The sequence below is a fragment of the Salmo salar genome, chromosome 06 (genome assembly GCF_965601325.2).
Source record: "Salmo salar chromosome 06, fSalSal1, whole genome shotgun sequence".
Taxonomy (NCBI): Eukaryota; Metazoa; Chordata; class Actinopteri; order Salmoniformes; family Salmonidae; genus Salmo; species Salmo salar.
In genome coordinates, this window is record NC_138296.1 from 81,577,596 (window position 1) to 81,604,464 (window position 26,869).

The window sequence follows — 26,869 nt, forward strand, 5'->3', positions numbered from 1 at the left end:
TTTGCCGTTGCATTTTTTTTCATCCGGTCACTCACTCCACTTTCTGCAGAAGAAGCTAGCTAGTTGCATACAACAGCGGCATCTTCAAATCATATTATTACTTTCCCTGCTTGCAAATTTCCAACCGTTTCAAATGTAGCTATAGCCTATTGATAAGCGGATCGCATCAAATATTGTATTTAACTTGCACAATAATACTAGCTTCCGAACGTTGATTACGTGAGTAACGTTATTATTCATTTTGAGAACGAGAAGTCTCCCGCCATGGCGCGACGCCTAGTTAGATAACGTAGCTAACGAGTTAATTGAGGGAAGTTTCGAAAGCGCCTGTTCTTACCTTCTTGAAGAAACGTCGTTGATCAGCGCTGGAAGGACAACTATTTGCAAAGCAAGGGTGAGCAGCTAGCTACTACTGATATTTATTTTGACGTGGATGATGAACGCTAAATTCATCTAGCTAACGTTAGTTAGCCAACTTATTTTGACTTCAGCATGCTTTTCTTTAGCTAATGTCTTTTGCACGCTGCTCCGGCTAACTTAGTCGCATTTTAGCCAAACAAACGTTAACAAACTAGCTACTATAGTTATTGTACCTTAGTCGTTTGTGTGGATTGTCAGCTAACACATGGCATTTTAACTGTGAAATTGTGTAGTTAACGGGTTTTTACTGAATTTGGTTTATTCATGTTCATAGATCGCTATTGAGATGGCTACCCAGCTAAGTTAGCTATCCCAACTGGTTCGACAGGCAGTTGCATTGGCCATGTTCTGTAGTTAGCTAGCTAACGTTAGTAGTTAGAGCGTCGCCTTTCAGGGTTGGTGTTTTAAAACGGTATACCACATGTTACTGCACGATAAACACATTTGACCGACACATATTGTTGTGATTGTGAACCCATAATGGCACAAATACATGTCAACTTGGTGGAGTCGAATAAGAATACTAACCATAACCATTTTAACCCACATGGTGGCAGTAACGTCAAACTTGATAGTGACTTTATGGAAATAAATAACCAGACAGACTGAGATTGATGGTATCGTAACATTTCATTGGTTGGCTACAACTGTTTAGAAGGTGTTTAGAAGAGATGCCTTTTGTATCATTTGCCTGCTTAGTTACATTATTTAAATGTCTGTGTGGTACCTCAAAATGTCTGTAAAATCGGCCTAAATGAGAGGTTTGCTCATTGGAAGGGTTATTATCGATTGTGTATGATGTTCCTAGAGAGTAGGCTAATGGGAATGATTTGAAAAGATTGCCTAGGTTATAGGGTAAGGTAAGCTACAGTATCAAGATTGTGAATTCCACTATATTTCTCTAGTACAGGGATCATCAACTAGATTAAGCCCCTAGCTGATACATTTTTCTTGAGCAGATGGTCAGGGGTCGGAACATAATTACACATAATTTGTAGACTGCAAATGGATTGCAACAAGCTCAAAAAGGTAAAACATTTGACTAAAACTATAATAATTTCAAACCTTGCTTACATAAGATCACATACACTGAGTATACAAAACATTAGGAACACCTTCCTAATATTGAGTTGCACCCACTTTTGCCCTCAGAACAGCCTCAATTCATCGGGGCATGGACTCCCCAAAAGCATTCCACAGGGATGCTGGCCCATGTTCAATCCATTGCTTCCCAAGTCAAGTTGGCTGGTGGACCATTCTTGATACACACAGGAAACTGTTGCGGGTGAAAAACCCAGCAGCGTTTCAGTTCTTGACACACTCAACCCAGTGCGCCTGGCAGCTACTACTGTACCATACCCGTTCAAGGGCACTTCATTATTTTGTCTTGCCCATTCACCCTCTGAACAGCACACATACACAATCCTTCTTTCAATTGTCTCAAGACTTAAAAATCCTTCTTTAACCTGTCTCCTCCCCTTCATCTACAGTGATTGTAGTGTATTTAACAAGTGACCTCAATAAGGGATCATGGCATTCACCTGGTCAGTTTATCATGTAAAGAGCAGGTGTCCTTAATGTTTTGTACACTCAGTGTATCTCTCTAGTATGTGAGGGAATACTTTGGACAGATTTCCTACATTTTTAAATGACTTGGATTTGATTTGCTGGTGTTTTTACATCTTATGTCCAACAACAATAATAAAAAATACAATAAAAGCCCAGAACATGGGAGGCCAAATAAAATGAGCTGGGGAACCCTGCTCTATCAAGTACACCCAATAGGAAAAGTTTAATGGCTTCTTTGTCATTTCACTGTTTTTTTCCCCTTACATTAATATTGAATGTTCATATCTCCCGTGTGATTGAGGTTGAAGTAGGAATTGCGGTTTAAAAATAAAATAAAAAATAGCTTAGGCCTACTTAACACATCTTACTGGATGTTGGCATATCAAGGGAATTCAAAGTGGCAATCTTATTTTACATGAGTGCATAATCAGTTTATATACAGTCAGGTCCATATCTATTGGCACTCTTGATAAAGATGAGCAAAAAAGTCTAATACAATTACTAGCTATATTGTATGCTCAGCATTTATATATATATATATATATATATGTGTGTGTGTGTGTGTAACCATCAGTTACACCAGAGAAGTGACACAATTTCACCTGGTTAATATTGCCTGCTAACCTGGATTTCTTTTAGCTAAATATGCAGGTTTAAAAATATATACTTCTGTGTATTGATGTTAAGAAAGGCATTGATGGTTAGGTACAGTCGTGCAACGATTGTGCTTTTTTTCGCAAATGATGTTGTTTATGATGTTTATGGTTAGGTACACGTTGGAGCAACGACAGTCCTTTTTCGCGAATGCAAACCGCATCGATTTATATGCAAAGCAGGACAGGCTAGATAACTACACATGGTTGATGATATTACTAGTTTAACTGGTGATTATGATTGATTGATTGTTTTTTATAAGATAAGTTTAATGCTAGCTATCAACTTACCTTGGCTTCTTACTGCATTCGCGTAACAGGCAGGCTCCTCGTGGAGTGCAATGTAAAGCAGGTGGTTAGAGCGTTGAACTAGTTAACCGTAAGGTTGCAAGATTGAATCCCCGAGCTGACAAGGTAAAAATCTGTCGTTCTGCTCCTGAACAAGTTCCTAGGCCGTCATTGAAAGTAAGAATGTGTTCTTAACTGACTTGCCTAGTTAACTTCTCTAGGGCCAGTGGGACGAAATCGTCCCACCTACGTAACAGCCAGTGGAATCCTGTGGCGCGTTATTCAAATACCTTAGAAATGCTATTACTTCAATTTCTCAAACATATGACTATTTTACACCATTTTAAAAAAGACTCTCGTTAATCTAACCACACTGTCCGATTTCAAAAAGGCTTTACAACGAAAGCAAAACATTAGATTATGTCAGCAGAGTACCCAGCCAGAAATAATCAGACACCCATTTTTCAAGCTAGCATATAATGTCACATAAACCCAAACCACAGCTAAATGAAGCACTAACCTTTGATGATCTTCATCAGATGACACACCTAGGACATTATGTTATACAATACATGCATGTTTTGTTCAATCAAGTTAATATTTATATCAAAAACCAGCTTTTTACATTAGCATGTGATGTTCAGAACTAGCATACCCACCGCAAACTTCCGGTGAATTTACTAAATTACTCACGATAAACGTTCACAAAAAACATAATTATTTTAAGAATTATAGATACAGAACTCCTCTATGCACTCGATATGTCCGATTTTAAAATAGCTTTTCGGTGAAAGCACATTTTGTAATATTCTGAGTAGATAGCCCGGCATCACAGGGCTAGCTATTTAGACACCCAGCAAGTTTAGCACTCACCAAAATCAGATTTACTATAAGAAAAATGTTATTACCTTTGATGTTCTTCGTCAGAATGCACTCCCAGGACTTCTACTTCAATAACAAATGTTGGTTTGGTTCAAAATAATCCATAGTTATATCCAAATAGCGGCGTTTTGTTCGTGCGTTCAAGACACTATCCGAAGTGTAAATAAGGGTCAGGCTCACGACGCATTTCGTGACAAAAGAATTCTAAATATTCCATTACCGTACTTCGAAGCATGTCAACCGCTGTTTAAAATCCATTTTTATGCCATTTTTCTCGTAAAAAAGCGATAATATTCAGACAGGGAAAGCGTGTTTACGTTCAAAGAGAGAGAAAATAAAAGCATGGGATCACCTCGTGCACGAGCCTGAGTCTCATAGTACTCTGACCGGCCACTATCCAAACGCGCTAATGTTTTTCAGCCAGGGGCTGCCTCGATATCATTCAGCTTTTTCCCGGGTTCTGAGAGCCTATGGGAGCCGTAGGAAGTGTCACGTTACAGCAAAGATCCTCAGTTTTCAATAAACAGCCAAGAAGAACAAGAACTTGTCAGAGAGGGCACTTCCTGTAAGGAATCTTCTCAGGTTTTTGCCTGCCATATGAGTTCTGTTATACTCACAGACACCATTCAAACAGTTTTAGAAACTTTAGGGTGTTTTCTATCCAAAGCCAATAATTATATGCATATTCTAGTTTCTGGGCAGGAGTAGTAACCAGATTAAATCGGGTACGTTTTTTATCCGGCCGTGTCAATACTGCCCCCTAGCCCTAACAGGATAAGTAAAGGTGTATTTTTTTTTAATCGGCAAATCGGTGTCCAAAAATACCGATGACTGATTATGAAAACTTGAAATCGGCCCTAATTAATCGGCCATTCCGATTAATCGGTCGACCTCTAGTCTGAGCGGTGGTAGGCAACAGCAGGCTCCTAAGCATTCATTCAAACTGCATTTTCCTCCATTTTCAGCAGCTTTTCGCAATGCTTGAAGCACAGCGCTGTTTATGACTTCAAGCCTATCAACTCCTGAGATTAGGCTGGCAATACTATAGTGCCTATAAGAACATCCAATAGTCAAAGGTCTATGAAATACAAATGGTATAGAACCTAAAACTTCTTACTTGGGAATATTGAAGACTCATGTTAAAAGGAACCACCAGCTTTCATCTTCTGAGCAAGGAACTTCAACTTTAGCTTTTTTACATGGCACATATTGCACTTTTACTTTCTTCTCCAACACTGTTTTTGCATTATTTAAACCAAATTGAACATGTTTCATTATTTATCTGAGACTATATTGATTTTATTTATGTATAAAATTAAGTTAAAATAAGTGCATATTGTTCATCCAGTTTTGTTGTAATTGACATTATTACATATATATATATTACAAATCGTTAGATTAATCAGTTGGCTTTTTACAACCAAATCTCTATCGTTGGTGTAAATGGCATGTTATTGAAGGGTCCAGACAGGTTTCTTTGTCATTTCACTTGTTTTTGAGAATCTTACCCCAACCAGCGAGTCAGCTGATAGATTAGCGATTAGAGCGTTGGGCCAGAAATTCGAATGGTCGCCAGTTTGAATCCCCGAGCCGACAAGGTGCAACATCTGTCGGTGCCCTAATTGGTTTAGGGTTGCCATTGATAATGGCAGATCCTGGCTGCGACCCCACTCTCCAAGGGTGTCTATGGGGGAGTTGGGATATGCAAAAACACATTTCCAAATCACAGATGCGTGTAATGCACACTTGTACATTTCTGAAATATGACAAATAGAAGCACCCACCTTTTATCATTATAATGATAATGTTCTTATCCTGGTTGTGCAGTACAGGGGCTCTGAAAACATACAAATACGTCCTTTTAGAAACTGAAAAGCTCTCATTATAGTGATGCAGGTCTTTAGACATATGAATTTGTCATTCCGAACTTTATCCGCAAGGTTATATTCGATTTTATGCGACTCAATCTGCATTTGTTCATGTTTTTTTTCAGAGCCCTGTACAGCACAACGAGGATGACGAAGTGACTCGCCGGGTTGGGGTAAGTTTCTCAAAAACAAGTTAAATCGCAAAAAAAGTCTCTGGATCCTTCCTTTTAAGATACCATTTACATAAGTTTAGATTTGGTAAAAGGTGGGGGGAAAAAAGCTACATTCTCCTTCAATGTTCCCAATGACTTATTTACTGAGTATTTATTTTATTTTATTGTTATCTAAGTTTCTCAATGGCACTGTGTCCAAAATACTGAATTTAATCTACTGACTTCTTTTCTTAGACTCATTGGACCTTGACATTTAGGATTTGGTTGGATGGACATTGATAGTTGATGGAAGACGGAATACTTTGACAACGTCAAAATGTGTTCAATCCCTGGGCTCCCAACACCAGGTTCAAACGTTTCAGTTCTCATAACAAGGGTGAACTGCAATCCCCAATGTGATATTGTGGAGCTATGGGGCAATTTTGATCAAGAGAGAGAAATTGCCTATCAACGCCTGCGAAAAGACATTCAGTTTCCCAGAGAAATCTTTCGTGAGTTGGAGGGAAATCCTGGAGATGTGTGCTTGGTTCAGATATATGAAACTTGGTATAGGGTACGCATAGTCTCAAGAAATGGCTCAAGTTACAATGTGTTCCTTATTGACGAAGGGAGAATGCTTGGTGTCACCACTAGCATGTTGGCTTGGGGTCAGAAAGAGTTTTTCCACCTACCCCCTGAGGTAGAATTCTGTGTTCTCTCCAATGTGTTGCCCCTGTCACCTGAGAACAGGTGGTCACCAGTGGCCTTAGAATTTCTGAAATCCCTCTGCGGAAAGACGGTTGATGCATGTGTCCAGGACATCTTGGTGCCCCATAGAACATTCCTCCTGGATGTTCCCTGCGTATCTAGACAGATGCACGAAATGGGGTTTGCTAAGAAGCTGAGCACCGATAAGTTCAAGCTCTACGTTTCAAAGTCATTGCAGAGTGGGGCTTCAAACTCTACAGAAGATCCACAGAAGTCCTCCATGAGAAATGACCCAATAGAGACCCGTGAGCAAATTGAGAAGCAGCAGCACTACATGTATCCAGAGCTGCAAACGGAAACCGTAGAGACGGTTGTTGTCACGGAGGTAACCAACCCATTGCGCGTCTTCTGTCAGTTGAAGGTGTTTTCTCAGGAGTTGAAGAAACTAACGGAGCAGATTACACAACACTATGAAGGCCGAGTGGAAACGGGCATCACCAGACCCGAAATGTTGGGTTCCCCATGTGCCTCAAGAGCAAGTGACGGAAGGTGGTATCGGTCTATGTTACAACAGGTCTTTACAGCCAATAATGTGGTTGAAGTGCTCCATGTCGACTATGGGAAGAAACAGTTTGTCCAAGCGGAGAACATCAGACCACTGGCCACAGAGTTCTTTAGAATGCCTGTTGTCACTTATGTCTGCTCTCTCCACGGTGTCATCGACAAAGGCGTTGGATGGACGGCTGCCCAGATTGAATATCTGAAATCCCTACTTCTGAACAGGACTGTGATTGCAAAGTTCGAGTACCAGAGTCTGTCAGAGGGAGTCCACTACGTAACACTCTACGGGAATGAAAACACAAACATCAACAAACTGTTTGGCACAAAGGAGAGATGTTTGCTGGACTCTGAGAAGTCACATGGAGATTATGCTGTTCGCAACAACTGTGCAAGTCCTCCACATCCAGATGGAATCAAATTTGAGGAAACTGCACCACCAAGCTCTGGTGATCCCAAGGAAATTCAGGCTAAGTATCCTGCCGAAGATCTCCCTCTGAATTCTTCACACGTGGCAGTTATACAACATGTGGAGAACCCTTCAGAATTCTGGATTCATACACAAATGTATGCAGATGCATTTAATCAAATGATGAATGATCTTGCTGATTTGTACAGCAACCCAGTCAGTGCGGGAGTCGTCGAATGTCCAAAAGTTGGCCTTTATTGTGCTGCCAGATCACAAGACAACTCTTTTTACAGGGCGACTGTGTCTGAAGTCACTGGGCACAAGGCCAGGGTCTTCTTTTTTGACTACGGAAACACAGAGATGATTGACTGGTTCAATCTCGGAGTCCTTCCTGACAAGTTTAAAGAGTTGCCAGCACTTGCACTGAAGTGTAGGCTGGCCGGTATTAGACCAAAAGAAGAGAAATGGAGCCGAAATGCTACAGACTTCTTCACAAAATCAATAGCAGACAAGATCCTGGATGTACACGTAACTGCAAAGTCTCATGGTGCTTACATTGTTCAACTGATGGACTCATCTGCACATGGAGAGCGAGATGTCAGTAAGCTGCTTTGCAGTGCTGGCTTTGCAGAGAAGGGTGACACAAGTAAGACACCTCACAAGGCCTCTTCAAGGCCTATCATCGCCCCCACAACACAGAACCCACGTGCTATTCCTTATGATGTGTTCAAGGCAAGTGTTGGCCCTCAAGGATTGTCCACCAGCGATTCCACTGTCAAAGAGTCCAGAACTGCCTTCAAGGAATACCTGTTTCCAATAGGAAGTTCAGTTGAAGTCACGGTGTCTTACATTGAGAGTCCAAATGACTTTTGGTGCCAACTAGCACAAAATTCTAATCATCTAAAATGGCTCATGCAAGACATACAGCAGCACTATGCTGACACCGAGTTTGGGCAACCTGTGGAACCTGCCTGTGTTGCCCGCCACCCAGACAACGGAATGTGGTACAGAGCCCTGGTCATTCAAAAGCATGCAACACTGCACGTTGATGTGCTGTTCATAGACTATGGTCAGACAAAGACAGTCTCCCTGCAAGACTTGCGCCGCATAGATCCCAACTTCGTGCAACTAAAAGGTCAAGCTTTTCGTTGCAGCTTGTACAACCTTATCCTCCCTACTTCACACACCACTGAATGGCCTGAAGATGCCATTAGACAGTTCCAGGACTTTGTGGACACCGCAGCATCCGACCACAGGGTCTTGAAGTGCACCATATATGCTGTCATGTACAATGCCCAGAAAGTGGTATTCAATGTGGTGGATCTGGAAACACCCTTTCAGAGTGTCTGCAACTTGATGGTTCAGAAAGGACTGGCAAACCGTGCACCTGCCAAAAAAGTCCCTTCCTCCCCTTTCCGGTTGGACACCTACTACTACTCCACTCACAACATCAAAACGGGGAGTGAAGAAGAGGTCACTGTGACAAGTGTGAAAAATGTCAATCACTTCTACTGCCAGCTGAAAAGGAATGCAGATACAGTTAAAGGACTTGCAGAGACCATCAACACGCTTTGCCGCCAGTTGGAGATCACCAACTGTCCCCAAACTTTTGGAACTGTGTGCTTTGCGAAATACACAGACGGAGAGTGGTACAGAGGGCAGATCAAGTCTAGAAATCCAACAATCCTGGTTCACTTTGTGGATTATGGCGACACATTGGAAGTAAAAAAATCTGATCTGCTTCCCATTCCCATTGAGGCCAGTGAGATCATGTCTGTGCCTGTACAAGCTGTCCAGTGTGGGCTTTCTGATATCCCCGGAGAGGTTACAAGTGAGGTGAACGGCTGGTTTGAGACCAGTATGACTGACCGGAACTTCAGGGCTCTTGTGGTGGCAAAAGAACCTGGGGGCAAGTTGCTGGTGGAGCTCTATGACAGGAAAATGCAAGTGAATGCAAAGATAAAGGAGAAGTTCAACCTTGAGATGCACAGAGAAGAGCAAGTGTTACACCAGAGCAGGAGACCACATGATGGAACCAGCAGCCACACATCAGCTCTTGAGGCCAAACCTCAGTCTACAACTAAAGAGGTACAACAAAAAACAGATGAGGACACCCAAAAGTTTGAGAAACTCCCTCAAGCACCCTACAGGACATATCAAAAACGGGTACCTTTGAGGAGACCTAATGAGCGAGTTTGTTCAGAGGCTAGGAAACAACCAGAAAAAATTCCTCAGGCGGAAACGAAAGGCCCACAAGCGCCAAAGCCATCCCTCAGTGAACCACAAAAGGAGATTGTAGTTCCCAAAGCAAAGGTGAAACATCTTCCAAAACTCTCAGACCTGCCCTCAAAATCCATAAATCCAGGCATGGTAGCCGATGTCTTTGTCTCACATTGCAATAGTCCACAGAGTTTCTTTGTACAGTTGATCAAGGAGGAAGACGACATTTATTCCATTGTGGAAAAACTCAATGATGAACAGTCAACTGCTGCAACCATTCACACTAAGGACTTGAGTCAAGGAGACTTGGTCAGTGCAGAGTTTCCAGATGATTCGTCATGGTACCGTGCAGTTGTAAGTGAAATACTGGGAAACGAAACAGCTCTTGTTGAGTTCATAGACTTTGGAAATACAGCAACAGTTTCAGTCTCCAAGATATGTCAACTCGACAAACACTTCCTTGAAATTCCCAGGTTCAGTATTCTCTGCTTCCTAAGTGGAGTGACAGCTGTCGGAAACCAAGCAGAACTGAATCCGGAAGTTGTGTCTAACTTCAAAGAGAAAGTTGGTTTAAACGGTAACAAACGGTTAGGGTGCATGTTCATGAAACAGTCTGGATCTTTTTGGGAGGTTGGCTTAGTGCATGGCAGCAAAGCAATCACATGCAACATATCTCCCAGCAGCCCAACAGCCTCGTCTGATGTGATACCTGAGACATCAGAAAGCTCCAACCAAGAGGCCGAAGAGCCCCAACAAAGCCCTTCTGCTAGAAGTGTGCCACCAGAGATGAGCACTTTGGTCGACGTTAAGACTGCTCGTTACAGTAAGCCTGACATTTCAGAGGGACAGACTGTAGAAGTCTATGCCTCTACTATAAATGGACCTCAGTCCTTTTGGTGTCAATCTGCTGAATCGGACAAGCTTGATAAGATCACTGAAGTCGTTGCAGACGCTGGGAATGCTGTGGCATCTACGTTAATTGACACTGAAACTCTGTGCATTGGAAGCCCTTGCATTGCTCTATTTGTGGATGATGAACAGTGGTACCGTGCAGAAGTCCTAAGGAAAGATGTAGATGCCCTATCCATTCTCTTTGTGGACTATGGAAATGAGTCTACAGTCAATCTGAAAGATGTGAGGCCAATGCCAACTGTGCTCATTGACACTCCCCCACAGGCGTTCCAGTGTCAGCTTGAAGGGTTTGATTATTCACAAGGATCCTGGCATGACACTGCTGCTGACCAGTTATCAGAACTCATAAAAGACAAGCTTCTACACCTGACAGTTCTGAGAGTATCCAGTCAAAATCGGGGTGGGATCACATGTTTCCTCAAGGTGAAATGCGAGGAAGAAATTATAAATGACACTATGAAGCTGTACTGGAAGAGCTCTGTTGACAAAGAAACGTCTGAAGACGAAGACAAGTCTGATCCTTCAGGAGTTGCAATGTCAGGTGACACGCCTTCATTGGTAGGTGAATTTAAGTTGGTTGAGGAAGAGGCAGCAGTGCTCAACTCAAGACCCGAAGAGCCAGATGAAAACGTCAGAGAGCACGACAAAGACTACGCTTTGGCCCGTAATGAAACTCATGAGTTAGTGGATGAGGACAAATGCGCAGACATTTCTGATGAGCAACAGGGCAACTCAGTACTCACCCAAGCAACAGATGAAGGTCACGCAGAGGATGTGGATCTGATAAGTTTCCAAGTAGATGCAGACTGTTTTGATCACCTTGGCAACACAGCGTCAATTGACCATGACAAAGAGGAAGAAAAACTGTCTTACACAATTGAGATCCAAGAATCCATGACCGCCATACAGGGTCTGAGTGCAAAGACAACCAACGAAGGGAAAGTGACTAAGTCCATTCCCATCATCATCTGTGAGGAACCCAGTGATGCAGGACTCGAATGTCTCTCAGAGAGTGGAGATTCATGTGAGGCTCAAGCGGCAACCTCCCAAGGGAACAAAGACATCTTGGTTTCAAGGGCTAAAAAGGACACATTGGAAGTATACAAAGACGAAAGTGGGAGTGTATCAGTACTGGAAAAAGCCTTCAGTCTGGATGACTCAGAGTCACGTCTGTACTTCGACGAACACTTTGACCAGACTTCTCTTTCAGACATTTCCCAAGGTCAAGACGACATCTATGAGGAAGTTTTCAAACTGTGTGCTGAGCCTGTCGTCGAGAGTGCAAAGTCAGAATATGCTGTCACAGAGGAGTCAGACACCAAAGATGAGGAACTGGAGACCTTGGCTTTGGAGTTGGAGACCAAAAAAGAGGAATCTGGAATCAGAGATGAGGATGTCAACATCTCTGCTGTTGTACCTGAATCTGGTTAGTTCTACACGTTATTTACTATTTGAACTTTGGATTCTTTTCCATCAAATTTGAGTACTTGTTACATTTTAAATTTGTCATTTAGCAGATACTCTTAACCAGAGCGACTTGCAGTAGAGTACATACATTTTTTGTACTTTCTGGTACGTATTACACTGGGAGTGTTTGTTTAATATAAACATTTTTTTTTGTTGTCTGTTTTAGAGTTTGGTAAACTTCAGAGAGTTGAGCCGACTGTTCCAGTTGGGTCATCATCCTGTGTCGTTTGGTCCTCTGCTAAGAAGAGTTGGTGTAAAGCAAAGATTTTGAAGATCTTTGAGGACTCCATAAAGGTAAGCAAGCTCCTCCACACCCTGTGTTTAAAAACGACCAACTGATGTGTGAGACGTATCACTGCATATATTTGTATCTGAAATATAACCCTGAGCTGTTATCTAAATACATTTTTTTAAACGCTAGGTTCTGCTGCTGGATCACGACACTGAAATGATAGTAGACCCACACAATATATTTGAGCCGTTGTCTTCAGAACCAGAAGAGGTTTGTAACAAGGAATGTTTCTTCCTCCATCTTCACATGACAAAGATTTCCTATAGAGATAATGGCCTTTATAATTTACTTCATTGTGATGTTTGTTAATCTGAGCATCATATGTTTACACTTTGAACTTGACCAGAGCGATGACTTCGATACAGCGTCGTCGAATGCTGGGTCAGAAAGTGGTAAGCGTGTCTCAGATCTCTTAAAGACGCAGTGTTTTGATATGACTCAAAGGATTAATCTTCATACAGAACACAGTGACATGAAAGTGTCTTGCACTATTTTGGAGTCTTATCCCAGGTTTGCTAACATATAGATCATGAAGACACAGATGACAGTGACAGCACTGTTGCAGGAGATGACCTGAGCAAGGCTGCCTCAGAGGTAGGTGTAATTGTAATCTTTTTGTATCGATTCTATGCATCTTCTCTGTTTTTAAAATGGAGCCATTGTAAAATGTATTTTATAGGGCTTTCTGGTGGATCTCGACACTGAGATTGTAGATCCGTACAAAAACGTTGTTGTAGTGTGCAAAACTAGAGCGTGTTTTGTAACAAGATGTTAATACATTGGTTTTCCCATTTTTCCTCCACATGAGAATGATTTCCTGTTACTCACAATTAACTCCAGCATGCTCTATCGCAGGTCCAGGATGACTCTACTCTAGCTGATGTGTGTGCACCATTAGATGAATCTAGTGGTGAGTGGTATTTCATAATTCTGTAGATGGTAGATTAAAACCTAATGCAGTACATGACACATCAGCAAAGAGTGTGTGATGTTGATTCTCAGTCTTAATTTATGCCGGTGTACTGAAGACACATGGAAGTTGGACATCGCTCTTCATCTATACCTTGCGAGAGCCCATTTTGACAACTTTGATCATTTGACGGGTTTAGCTAAATGCAAACAACCAAAAAAGTACTGTTTCTGAACATGATCAATGCCCTTGCAGACGTGCTTTCAGAACAGCTAGTTGATATTGAACCAGCAACTGATGTAGAAGTTGTATCCAGTGTTCCCACACAGGATAATAAGGTAAGAGGTTGGTTATAATAAGTGACATTCACATTGTCATCATAAAACGGAACTATGAATACTCTTAATATTTGGTTACATTTTAGGATGACGTGCTTGAGGAAGACCCCTCATGTCTTAGAGAAGTGACTTCATGTCTCATTGGAGACTGTTTAGGTATGTGATCACATCTGATTTGATTGGTGTCAGACAAATCCATACATGGACAAAGGCACTCTTATTGTTTTGTTGATTTTAAATTATGAACGTAAATATCCTTTACAGTTACATCCACAGATGATGGTGCTGAGATTAAGAAAGAAACCTATGCAGATGGTATATCAAGTGCTACCCCGCAGGAAAGGGTAAACATATTTGTAGTGGTACAGTAGAGAGGAGTTGTTGCATTGTTTTTTTTGTATCCCCCCCCTTTTTTTTTCTTCTCACCTTTATTTAACCAGGTAGGCATTGCGACGCTTATGATTTCTGTTCATTTTTAGGATGACCTTCGAGGGGAATCAAAGTCTAGTCCTGATGAAGACTGTTTAGGTTTGTGCTGACATTTTGTGGATTCAGGCTGTAGTATTTCTGTGTAGTTATTGATGCCAATGTAAATGCCTTTTGTAGTGTCCACAGAACAGAGAACTGATGCTCAAGAGGCAACTGTTGTGGAGGTTACATCCAGTGCTCCCACACAGGACAAGGTAACAGAACTCTTCAAATCGAATTCTATTCGTGACGTACACAGTCTATAAAAGGTGCAGTGAAATTGGGAAGTTTCTTTTTCAGGACCCTGTCTTTCAAAGATCATTTGTAAAAATCCAAATAACTAAACAGATCTTCATTGTAAAGGGTTTAAACACTGTTTCCCATGCTTGTTCAATGAACCATAAATAATGAATGAACATGCACCTGTGGAACGGTCATCAAGACACTAACAGCTTACAGACGGTAGGCAATTAACGTCACAGTTATGAACAATTAGGACACTAAAGAGGCCGTTCTACTAACTCTGAAAAACACTAAAAGAAAGATTCCCAGGGTCCCTGCTCATCTGCGTGAACGTGCCTTAGGCATGCTGCAAGGAGGCATGAGGACTGCAGATGTGGCCAGGGCAATAAATTGCAATGTCTCGTACTGTGCGACGCCTAAGACATCGCTCAGGGAGACAGGATGGACAGCTGATCGTCCTCGCAGTGGCAGACCATGTGTAACAACACCTGCACAGGATAAGATACGTCATCAGAGCGCGCAACAGAACATTGTACTGTCTACGCTCAGTTTGTTGTTTGTTAAATTTTTTTCACTAAATCAATTTTAATCAGAACTAAAGTTTTGTCACTAAGGATTCCACGACGTGGTTAGCCTTCACGGCTGGGACTGCAAGTTTGTGTTCCATTTTCTTGCGTGGATTCTGCGAGTGCTAGCTCGCTGTACTACAGACGCCTGTCATCGTCTTGAGAAAGACTCATTGTTATCTTTTCGGAAAACAACTGGTTGCAGTGTAGAGCCTATCTGGATTCCAAGGAGAGCCTGAGGGAAATTGATGAGTACCAACAGTTTTACGCTATGGAGGAACAACATACTCCATCATGGAAAGATTCAACTACCTCAGGATGTAGCAGGGCTGAGGGGGAGTTTGGAGTTTAGCCAGAGTGAAATTCTCACGCTCCAAGGAGAGAACAAGGCACTGACAGCCAAGGTAAAAATCCACGGTTCCAACATGGATTGTCTACTCAGGGAAAATGGGGTGATGGAGTTGCTACTAGACATACAAAGTCGTAGCATGCGTGAATCCATTTTTTTTCTGGGATTCCTGAGGCATGAGGACTAATCCAAAGGGCGCGATCAGAGAATTCATGCAATCCGCCTTGAAACTTCCTATCGAGACTGCAAGCAAGGTGGCTTTCCACCGAGTCCCTGACCAATCATCGCAAAATTTGAACACAACCAACAAAAGGAGCTGATCAAAAGCAGGGGAAGGGAGCTTAAAGGGACCAAATTTGGTCTCAATGACCAATTTCCAAGGGAGATAAACAAATGTCGTAAGAGACTGTATCCGGTACAAAGGCAACAAAGGGAGAAGGGTAAGCCTGCCTTTCTCATTGTGGACCAACTCTTTATAGATGGACAGCTATTCCGAGACGGCTCCATAACACCATGGCTGTACTAAATTCTACAGGGACTTCAGGTTACGAAAAAAAGAAAGTATTGGAACTGTAAAAATATCTGAACACTATGAAGTGGATATGAACACACGTACTCAATTACATGCTCGCTTACACACACCTGATCTCTCTCTCTCTCTTCTCACTTGCTTTTCTCTACTCTCCCTCTCTCTATTGTCGAACTGTTTTATAATTGAATGTGTTTTGTTTGTCTATTTGTCTACAGGTTTATATATGTTTACAACAAGCAAGGGGAAGATATCAGAATAGGGGCATTGAGGAATAATAACATTGTACGGAATACATTTGTACTGTAGTGAAGCCGTCTCTAGAGTAATGCAAGGTCTCATGATCATGTGAAACATCAATTGCTATGGAAATGCTGGGATGTGTTTTTCAATGATAAATGTAATTATGATGCAACTATGACGGTGATACGATATGGATTACAATTATCATCATGAAATATTAAGGCTATACGCACTAGATGTTACACACATAGACACTCATCCATGCAAATTGGCGAAGGTATTATTTATTTGGACATCACACATTATAGTCTTACTCTTATACAGGCATCGTACACACTCACTAAATCACATCCAATATCATACACATCAACCTACTCAGATTTACTACACACATCTTGTCTCAATTTTCCAACATCTGTGGCATTGGCTCACAGGCAAACAGACAAGGGAATAAAACAAATATTGCTAGAACCTTTTACTTGAATTCTAAATATCAGACATTTGAAAGCTCTAATTTTGACCGTCATAATACCTCTGATGGCAGCTACAAGCTCTAATTATGGTCAATTTAGACTGGGAATAGTATCTACTTATGGTAAGGGCTGAAATAAGTATAGCCAGTTATAATTGTAATGGTTTAGCAGATTATAAAAAAGATCAGTCTTTACATGGCTAAAAGAAAAGGAATATAACAATATACTGTTTACAGGAAACTCACTCTACATCCTTAGATGAAGTTGCGTGGGAAAAGGACTGGGGTGGTGAAATCATTTTCTGTCATGGACAAAGGAACTCAAAAGGTGTGATTTATTAATTAACAAAAATGTCAACCTGTGTAAATGGTCAGGAATGATTTTCAAGGAAGGTGGATCCTTTTTTAATATGACTGTGGTCGAAAAAGAGATTTGGCTCATTCGAAAAAGAGATTTGGCCCAAATCAGGATGATCCATACTTCGAAAACATTTATACCAATTTATTGAACTTACAGGCAACAAATGATCAAATCATTATGGTAGGAGACTATAACACAGTGTTAAGTACCTCAATGGACCGTAAAGGTAATCACTCTACAAACTATCATCACCGTGCCCTTAAGGAAATCACAAATATTATGGATACATTAGAAATAGTGGATATTTGGAGACTAAAAAACCCAGACCTAGTGAGATATACATGGAGGAGACTTAATCAAGCTAGTCGTCTTGACTACTTTCTTGTCTCTTTCTCTCTTGCATCAAAGGTTAAAAAAGTTTTAATAGGAGACAGAATGTGATCAGATCATCATCTAATTGGCATTCACATAACTCTTATAGATTTTCCACGTGGATGGGGATATTGGAAATGTAATCAAAGTTTACTGGAGGACAACTTATTTTTAACTAAGACAAAATAATTTATAACAGAATTTTTCCAGTATAATATAGGTTTGGCAAATCCCTTTATTGTTTGGGAGGATACCTTTAAATGTACCTTTTAGAGGTCATTCAATAATTAAAGCAGTTTCTGGCTAAAGAGACAAGACTAACAAGGGAAATCCATGAACTAATAGTACAGGTAGATAGCAATAAAAACAATACTACAGAGATGCAAAATAAGTTACAGGAAAAACAAAAATAACTTGAGGAACTTAAAAACGATCTAATGTAATCTATTACAAAAATAAAGCAAACTGGGTGGAATATGGAGAAAAATGCACAAAATAATCTCCAATACAGGAACGCTAACAAAAATAATTTGCAGAAACCCGTTACTGAAGACTGAGTCATCTATTGTTCTCCGAATGATATTTTAAAAGAGGAAGCTAATTATTTTAGGCAGATGTTCTCTTTTCTGTCTCATCCTCTCCCGCTGAATGAAGATTACGGTAAGGAATTCTTTCCAAATAATATAAAAAATTGAAAATTAACAAATGTACAGAAAGATCAGTGCGAATGCCAAATTAAAGGAATAACTTTTGAGGCTATTAAATCCTTTCAGTCTGAAAAAACCCCAGGGCTTGATGGCATACCGGTAGAGGTATATCAAGCCTTTTTTGATATACTAAAAGCTCCATTGTTTTAACTGCTCTTATAGAAATGGTAGTCTGTCAGGTACTCAGCAGGAAGGTCTGATTTCTCTATTTAAACAAGACCCAGATGGCAAATATAAAGACCCAGTCTATCTAAAAAAAAAAAAACTGGAGGCCCCTTACACTTCAATATTGTGATGCAAAAATTCTAGCGAAATGCATAGCACTCAGAATTAAAAGGGTTTTACCAGGTATTGTTCATCCTGATCAGACAGGTTTTTTGTGTGGATGATACATTGGAGATAATATACGACAACAACTAGAAATAATAGAACATCATGAATAATCTAAAAAGCCAGGCCTGGTATTTAAAGCGGATTTTGAAAAGGCATTTGATAAAGTAAGACTGGATTTTATTTATAAATGCCTCTATTTTTCAATTTCGGTAATTATTTTATAAAATGGGTAAAATTATGTATAGCAACCCCAGGTGTAAAGTAGTAAATTACGGCTTCTTCTCAGAGTTTTGAATTGTCAAGAAGGAGATAAACAAGGGTGTCCTCTCACCATATCTATTCCTTATGGCCATCAAAATGCTAGCTATTAAAATCAGATCCAATAACAACATTAGAGGGTTAGAAATCCAAGGCTTAAAAGCAAAGTTGTCCATGTATACCGATGACTCAAGTTTTATATTAAGTCTGAAAGCTAGATCCCTGCAATGTCTCATTGACGATCTAGATAACTTTTCTGTACTCTCTGGACTAAAACCTAATTATGATAAGTGTACAATATCACGTATTGGATCTTTAGAAAATACAACTTTTACATTACCCTGCAGTTTACCTATAAAATTTGCTGATGGTGAAGTAGATATACTTGGTATTCATATCACAAAATGTTTAAATAAGCTCTCCACAATGAATTTCAATAGATTTTTTTTTTTTTTAGTATATATATTTTTTTAAATAGACAAGATCCTGCAACTATGGAGAGGTAAATACCTGTCTATTTATGGAAAGATTGCCTTGATTAACTCCTTAGTCATATCTCAGTTGACCCACTTATGGCGCTGCCAACTCCTGATGATTCGTTTTTTCAAATTATATGAGCAAAAAATATTTCGCTTTCTGGGATGCTAAATCAGACAATAAAGCGTGCCTATCTATATAATGAATATGGATTGGGTGGGTTGAGATGATTTAAATATAAAAGCACTAAACCTCTCTCTAAAAGCTTCACTTATTAAAACGTTTTATTTGAACCCTAAATTGTTCTCAAGTAGATTACTAAGTAAAGCTCATCCATTGTTTTAAAAAAATTGCCTTTTTGCCTTTGCAGATTGCCATGTCTCATTTTTAATTAATTGAAAATTATACTTTTTTCAAAGTATCTCTCTTTTTCTAACAAGCATTGCAGAGCTGGCTACAATTTCAATTTCATCCCCCTGAAAAGAGAACAAATATTATGGCTCTACTCAAATGTGCTGGTTGATAAAATACCTGTATTTATTGGAAAGATGTTTGAAAATGGTATTTTGTCCTTAAATGATATTGTAAATTGGAATGGTAGAGTTATGTCCTTCATGGAGTTATCAGAATTGTACAGGAAGGTCTGCTCAATCCAAGAGTACAACCAATTGATTACAGCATTACCCCAAAAATGGAGGAGGCAGGTGGCAGCGGGAGGAGGTAGGGAACTGGTCTGTCTGCCCAATGTAAAGGATCAAAACTTGCGGAGGAATAAAAATAGCATAAATAGGAAAGTATACCAGTTTCATTTGAGGACCAGGATGTTGACAACTGTGCCATACAGATTGCAAAATAGTTGGGAAGAGATTTTTGTACTGATTCCATGGTACAGGGTGTATAAGTTGAGAGATAGATAGATATATATATATCAAGACTTCGGGCTTTTCAGCTGAAATTATTATATCGAATTCTTGCCACCAACAAAATGTTGAATATTTGAGGCATAAAATCATCGAAGTTCTACAGATTTTGTGAGGATACAGAATCAATAGACAATATATTTTGGTATTGCCCTCAGGTAGGCTCTATTTCTGGTCTCAGGTTCAGGAATGGCTGAAAATGCATAGCATGGATCTAAAATTGACCCTAGAAATAGTACTGTTAGGAGATCTGGAGAGACCGGGTCAGTTAATTACTGGCTTCCCTGTGGCTCCCTGTGGCTCAGTTGGTAGAGCATGGTGTTTGCCAGGGTTGTGGGTTCGATTCCCACGGGGGGCCAGTACAAAAGAAAATGCATGAAATGTATGCATTCACTACTGTAAGTCGCTCTGGATAAGAGCGTCTGCTAAATGACAAATGTAACTGTACTAATACTCTTAGTAAAAGTATTTGTCTTCAACTTGCAATCTGTGGATTCTATTCGATAGATTGAAATTGTACATGAAACATCACAGCATAGTTGCAAGATATGTGTTGTGTAGAAACCCGAAGTGGGTGGCCAGCAGAGATAGATGGAATGGGCTGGGATGTGGGAGTGGAGTTAGAATGATGGTCAAAGATAAAAGTCAAAATAAAACATAATAAAAAGTACGTTTGAATGACACTGGGGGGCAGTGTTTTTACAACTAATGCTGGTTTGCCTGAGGTTGACGACATGCAGGTGTTTGTACATATGCATATACACACTCATTCAATAAACGCATACAAGAACACACACATACATGTAATAGTGCCAGACATGCGCACAAACATATACATTTGGCATTGCTGTTATGATTTTAGTTGTCCTTGATGCCCTTTGTTTAAAAAGAATATATATATATATCTCATTTTCTTGGTTGTTGGTGCATTTGGGGGTTCTTGGTGGGGAGTGGAATTGTTTATTTTTCTTCTGGGGGGGGCTGTGGGAGGGGTCTCGAATGATTGAGGGGCAGCTTTTGGGTAACTGTGGGGGGAGGGGGGATCTTGGGGGGGTTCGGGTTCACATTTTTTGGCCTGGTGGGAGATCTGTCAACGTGCCCTTGAGCAGGGCATTGACCCTGGATGCTTCTGTGTGTCGCTCTGCATGGGAGTCTGTTGGATGACTGGTATGATGTAGTTGTTGAGCGGCTTCACTGCAAGTATATTGTATGTTTCGGATATTACATTTAAAAAAAATGAAAAACACCTGCACAGGATCGGGACATCTGAACATGCCCGAGTTACACCAGGGACGCACAATCCCTCCATCAGTGCTCAGACTGTCCACAATAGGCTGAGAGAGGCTGGACTGTGTGCTTGTAGGCCTGTTGTAAGGCAGGTCCTCACCAGACATCACCGGCAACAATGTCACCTATGGGAACAATCCCACTGTCGCTGGACCAGACAAGACTGGCAAAAAGTGCTCTTCACTGACGAGCCGCGGTTTTGTCTCACCAGGGGTGATGGTCGGATTTGCGTTTATTGTCAAAGGAATAAGCGTTACACCGAGGCCTGTACTCTGGAGCGGGATCGATTTGGAGGTGGAAGGTCCATGATCTGGGGCAGTGTGTCGCAGCATCATCGGACTGAGCTTGTCATTGCAGGCAATCTCAACGCTGTGCGTTATTGGGAAGACATCTTCCTCCCTCGTGGTACCCTTCCTGCAGGCTCATCCTGACATGACCCTCCAACATGACAATGCCACCAACCATACTGTTTGTTCTGTGTGTGATTTCCTGCAAGACAGGAATGTCAGTGTTCTGCCATGGCCAGCGAAGAGCCCGGATCTCAACCCCATTGAGCACATCTGGGACCTGTTGGATCAGAGGGTGAGGGCTAGGGCCATTCCCTCCCAGAAATGTCTGGGAACTTGCAGGTGCCTTGGTGGAAGAGTGGGGTAACATCTCACAGCAAGAACTGGTAAATCTGGTGCAGTCCATGAGGAGATGCACTGCCGTACTTAATGCAGGTGGTGGCCACACCAGATACCGATTTTGTTACTTTTGATTTTGACCCCCCCATTGTTCAGGGACACATTATTCAATTTCTGTTAGTCACATGTCTGTGGAACTTGTTCAGTTTATGTCTGTTGTTGAATCTTGTCATGTTCATACAAATATTTACAGATGTTAAGTTTGCTGAAAATAAACACAGTTAACAGTGAGAGTACGTTTCTTTTTTTGCTGTGTGTGTGTGTGTGTGTGTATGTATATGTGTGTATATGTTAGTTGAGTTGTAGTAGAGGGGTATCTTAACATTTTCTGCAACAAACTTTAACTAATATTATTCTATGCCATTTTAGGATGATCTGCTCTGTCATGAAGAAGTCTGTTCAGGTATAAGATTTCTCTTTACACAACAGACTTCCAAAACAAACTCAGACATTTTCTCAATTGTGGGATGACTGTTTATGTGTTTAGTGACTTGTTGATGTGAATTGTCAGTGTAAATGTCTTTGTAGATTATGCAGAACAGTTTGCTGAGATTGAAGAGGCGACCGATGTGGAGGTAGTGTCCAGTGCTGCTACACAGGACAAGGTAACAAGTGTTGAGTAACACTGGAGGGAGGGGTGCTTCTTCAGTGAGTAGGTTAACATGCACACTAATATTTCAATATTAAACTGATTATGGCGGTAGTCAGATTATGAAATAGTCATGTAAACGCCTTACTCTACTTCTTGTAAGGTCAAAATCGAAGTTGGCATATGTCGATTAAAACACCTGGTTTTCTGAGCAATCTTTCGAATTGTTAAGAAATGTTAAGACTTTGATCGGTGTTCCAGCGATGTATTTGATCTGCGCATGTGCTAGCACCAGCCAAGTGAGCCTCCCTCTTTAGCGCGTGTAGAAGTGTGTTCGGAACAACAATGTATGCGTCTTAGTTTTCACATACAAACTTTATGTCCAAACTCTGAGTCAAATATGCTTCCCAAAAATAACATGTTCACTGTGGTACATTTGTTTTGAGGAGTGATTTATTTATTTATTATATATATATTTTTTTCATTTATCAGTGACATCAGGTAGCCTGATTCCGTGTAAACCGGATTATTAGGGAAATCGTTCTTCTTGAAAGCATGCAAACATTTTAATTAAACTATAATAATCTGACTATCAATAATCACATTATTGTGTGCATGTAACCGCACTCATTGTCTGAACTTTGAATGACACTAATGATTTTCTATTTAATTTAAGAATGATGTGCAGCTTGAGCAAGAGATGTCTTTTCCTGGCGAAGACTCTGCAGGTATGTGTTCATATCTTCGGGATCCATAGTTACTAGTTGGTCAATAATACTGTCTGATAAAACAGGCCAATGAAGGGATATTACTTTTTAATTTTTTTTCATTTCTGACACTCATTTGGTATTTCATTAGGATCCCCATTAACTGTTACAAAAGCAGCAGCTACTCTTCCTGGGGTCCATACAAAACATGACACCGTACCGGACTATTAAGCGCACCTGAATATAAGCCGCACCCACTGAATTAAAAAAATATTATTTTGAACATAAATAAGCCGCACATGTCTATAAGCCGCAGGTGCCTACCGGTACATTGAAACAAATGAACTTTACACAGGCTTTAACGAAACACGGCTTGTAACAAAAATAAATAGGCTTTAACGAAACACGGCTTGTAACAAAAAATAAGAAATTAGCAGTAGGCTTTAGTTGTCTTTTTGCACTGAGTCAATTCCTCACACTGCTGTTTCCAACGTCTTATCATCGACTCATTAAGACCAAGCTCCCGTGCAGCAGCTCTATTTCCTTTTCCAACAGCCAGATCAATCGCCTTCAACTTGAAAGCTGCATCCTATGCATTTCTCTGTGTCTTTGCCACGATGAGGGTGACAAAATGACTACCGTAATCAGAATGATGGGAAGTTTTGAGAGCGCTCGATTTAATCTAAACAGTAAACAAAAAAGTTGTTTGACCTTAACCCGTTCGGCAATTTCATTGGTCTAATGAAAGCTTCATGCCGCCAAAAAACTGAGCACGTCACAGAATGTGTTTTTTTGGAGAGAAAAAATTGAAAGCGGGAAAAATCCATATATTAGCCACGTCATTGTTTAAGCAGCGAGGTTCAAAGCCTGGGAAAAAAGTTGCGGCTTATAGTCCGGAATTTACGGTAATACAGAACATTAATAAACAAGAACAGCTCAAGGACAGAACTACATCAATTTAAAAATGGCTCACACAGCCTACATGTCAATACATACACACAAACTAGTCTCGGTCAAATAGGGAGAGGCGTTGTGCAGTGAGGGGTTGCTTTATCTGTTGTTTTTTAAAACCAGGTTTGCTGTTCATTTGCGCAATATGAGATGGGAGTTCCATGCAATAATGGCTTTATATAATACTGTACACTTTTTATTGAATTTGTTCTGGATTTGGGGACTGTGAAAAGACTCCTGGTGGGGTAAGTGTGTGTGTGTCAGAGCTGTGTGTAAGTTGACTATGCTAACAATTTGGAATTTTCAAAACGTAGTCAGTCTTTCCTCAACTCTTAGCCAAGAGAGACTGGCATACATAGTATTTATATTAGCCTTCTGATTACAATGAAGAGCAAGACGTGCTGCTCTGTTCTGGGCCAGCTGCAGCTTTAGGTCTTTCATTGCAGCACTCGACCACACGACTCTATGAAAGTCAAGATAAGACAAAACTAGAGCCTGCAGGACTTGCTTTTTGGAGTGTGGTGTCAATAAAGCAGAGCATCTCTTTGAGGACAGACCTCTCCCCATCTTTACAGCCATTGAATTTCTTTTGACCGTGACTGTTTACAATCTAAGGTAACGCTAAGTAATGAAACCATTCATTACCAAATTCAGCTGAGGTCTAGAATTTAGGGAATTATTTGTACCAAATACAATGCTCTTTAAGAGATGTTCAGGACCAGTTTATTACTGGCCAACCATTCCAAAATAGATTGCGACTCTTAAGGGTTTCAGTGACTTCATTAGCTGTGGTTGTTGAGAGTCCTTTAGGTGCCTTTTGGGAAACTCCCAAGTGGGCTGTCGTGCCTTTTACTGAGTAGTGGCTTTGTTTGGCCACTACCATAAAGGCCTGATTGGCGGAGTGCTGCAGAGATGGTTGTCCTTCTGGAAGGTTCACCCATCTCCACAGAGGAACTCTGAAGCTCTAAGTGACCATCGGCTTTTTGAACACTTCCCTGACCAAGGCCCTTCTCCCCGATTGCTCAGTTTGGCCGGGCGGCCAGCTCTAAGAAGAGTCTTGGGAGTTTCAAACGTCTTCCGGTTTAAAAATTGAGGCCACTGTGTTCTTGGAGACTTTCAGTATTACAGAATTTTTTTGGTACCCTTCCCCAGATCTTTACCTTGACACAATCCTGTCTTTGACCTCAAGGCTTGGATTTTGCTCTGACATGCACTGTCAACTGTGGGACCTTATATAGACAGATGTGTGCCTTTCCAAATCACCTCCAATCAATTGAACTTACCACAGGTGGACTCCCAAGTTGTAGAGACATCTCAAGGATGATCAATGGAAACAGGATGCACCTGAGCTCAATTTCGAATTTCATAGCAAAGGGTCTGAATACTTATTTATATATGGTAACTTGTTTTCGCTTTGTCATTTATAGGGTACTGTGTGTAGATTGAGAACATTTATGTCATACATTTTAGAATAAGGCTGTAACGTAACAATGTGGAAAAAAGGAAGGGCATCATCATCATACATGGACACACACATGCTTTGTTTATTGCCAGTGGCAGGTCATTGGTGAAAAGAATAGAGGGCCTAGAGCTCATTGATATGATCAACCATTCCTAACCAGGAAAAATAGGATATTTGTATTTCTGATTTTCTTATCACATCTCTCTGCCCTCACCTTTCTCCCATACAGAAGTTGTGATGTCACAGGTGACCCATCTCAGCCTGAGAGTGGAGGAGAACTCCGATGATGACATCATCTTTGTGTCAGAGTCTCGGACCACCCAGGAACAAAGCCAGTCCAGTGACTAGTGTGTTGCTGTGCAGGCACACATTCAGTTCTATTCCATGTTAAATCAATCTGTTCAGTGGCATTTTGTTTGCATTCTGTGTCTAGTTTATTTGGTAATTTGCTTTTGCTTTTTCCTTTATTTAGCTGTAAGCACCCATCGTCACCTCATTTCGCTCAAGTTAGCCATTTGTCTCTAGATCAGAAATACCTCAGAGGGTTTACTACAAAGCAGGTTCAATGAGTTAGCCAGCTAACTTTGATAAGCAACCAGAAATGGCTATTGATTTTCTGGAATATAAAAAAAGTGAAATTTAGATGTTTTAGTTGGCTGAATCAATTAGACTATGCCAATTATTCTTTTTAATATATATTAGTTAGCTGGCAAACTCCTTAATTGTGCTTTGTAGTATACTACTCTGTCCATACCAAGTTTAGAAAAATTGACAATCTTTGAAATAACATGACACTGTCTTTGGATGGTTGTTGCAATATGTTTCATCAGTATTCTAAATGGAAACTCCTTTCATCCAGTGTCTGTCAGCCTAGTGTATTTATGGAACACTGCACAATTGATCTGTTTAGTTTGAGTCATTTTGCCAAAGTTCTATATATTTCCATATTCAATTATTGTTGACGTTTAAACATTGAATATGGACAATGAAAGGCTTTCACAAGATGTTTGTTCCTGTATAGAAATGTGCAGTGTGTTCTGAGAATTTTTTGTTTACACAATACATAATCTTGCACTTCCTTCCACATGTCGTTCTCTTTGTCCTACCAGCAGCTATGATTGTTTTTAATCTTGTCACACCACCACTACTACTACAATGTCCTCAGCAGTCTAGTGTCAATGCTGTTTGCATTATTTGATGACATTACTACAAAGAGTTCATAATCTTCACATTGGTCATTTCT

General features: G+C 40.5%; 1 protein-coding gene across 1 annotated transcript; it reads left to right on the top strand.

The window, feature by feature from the left end:
• Window positions 1–26,755, top strand: tdrd6a (tudor domain containing 6a). Its single transcript, XM_014205831.3, has 17 exons — window positions 1–394; window positions 5,806–5,853; window positions 6,088–12,065; window positions 12,273–12,400; window positions 12,528–12,608; window positions 12,745–12,790; window positions 12,925–12,992; window positions 13,254–13,308; window positions 13,564–13,646; window positions 13,733–13,802; window positions 13,911–13,990; window positions 14,126–14,174; window positions 14,253–14,329; window positions 22,287–22,320; window positions 22,446–22,522; window positions 23,183–23,234; window positions 25,856–26,755. Exons 3-17 carry the CDS (start codon window positions 6,170–6,172, stop codon window positions 25,972–25,974), a joined length of 6,915 nt encoding a protein of 2,304 aa, XP_014061306.3. The 5' UTR covers window positions 1–394; window positions 5,806–5,853; window positions 6,088–6,169; the 3' UTR covers window positions 25,975–26,755.
• Window positions 26,756–26,869: the final 114 nt, after the last annotated feature.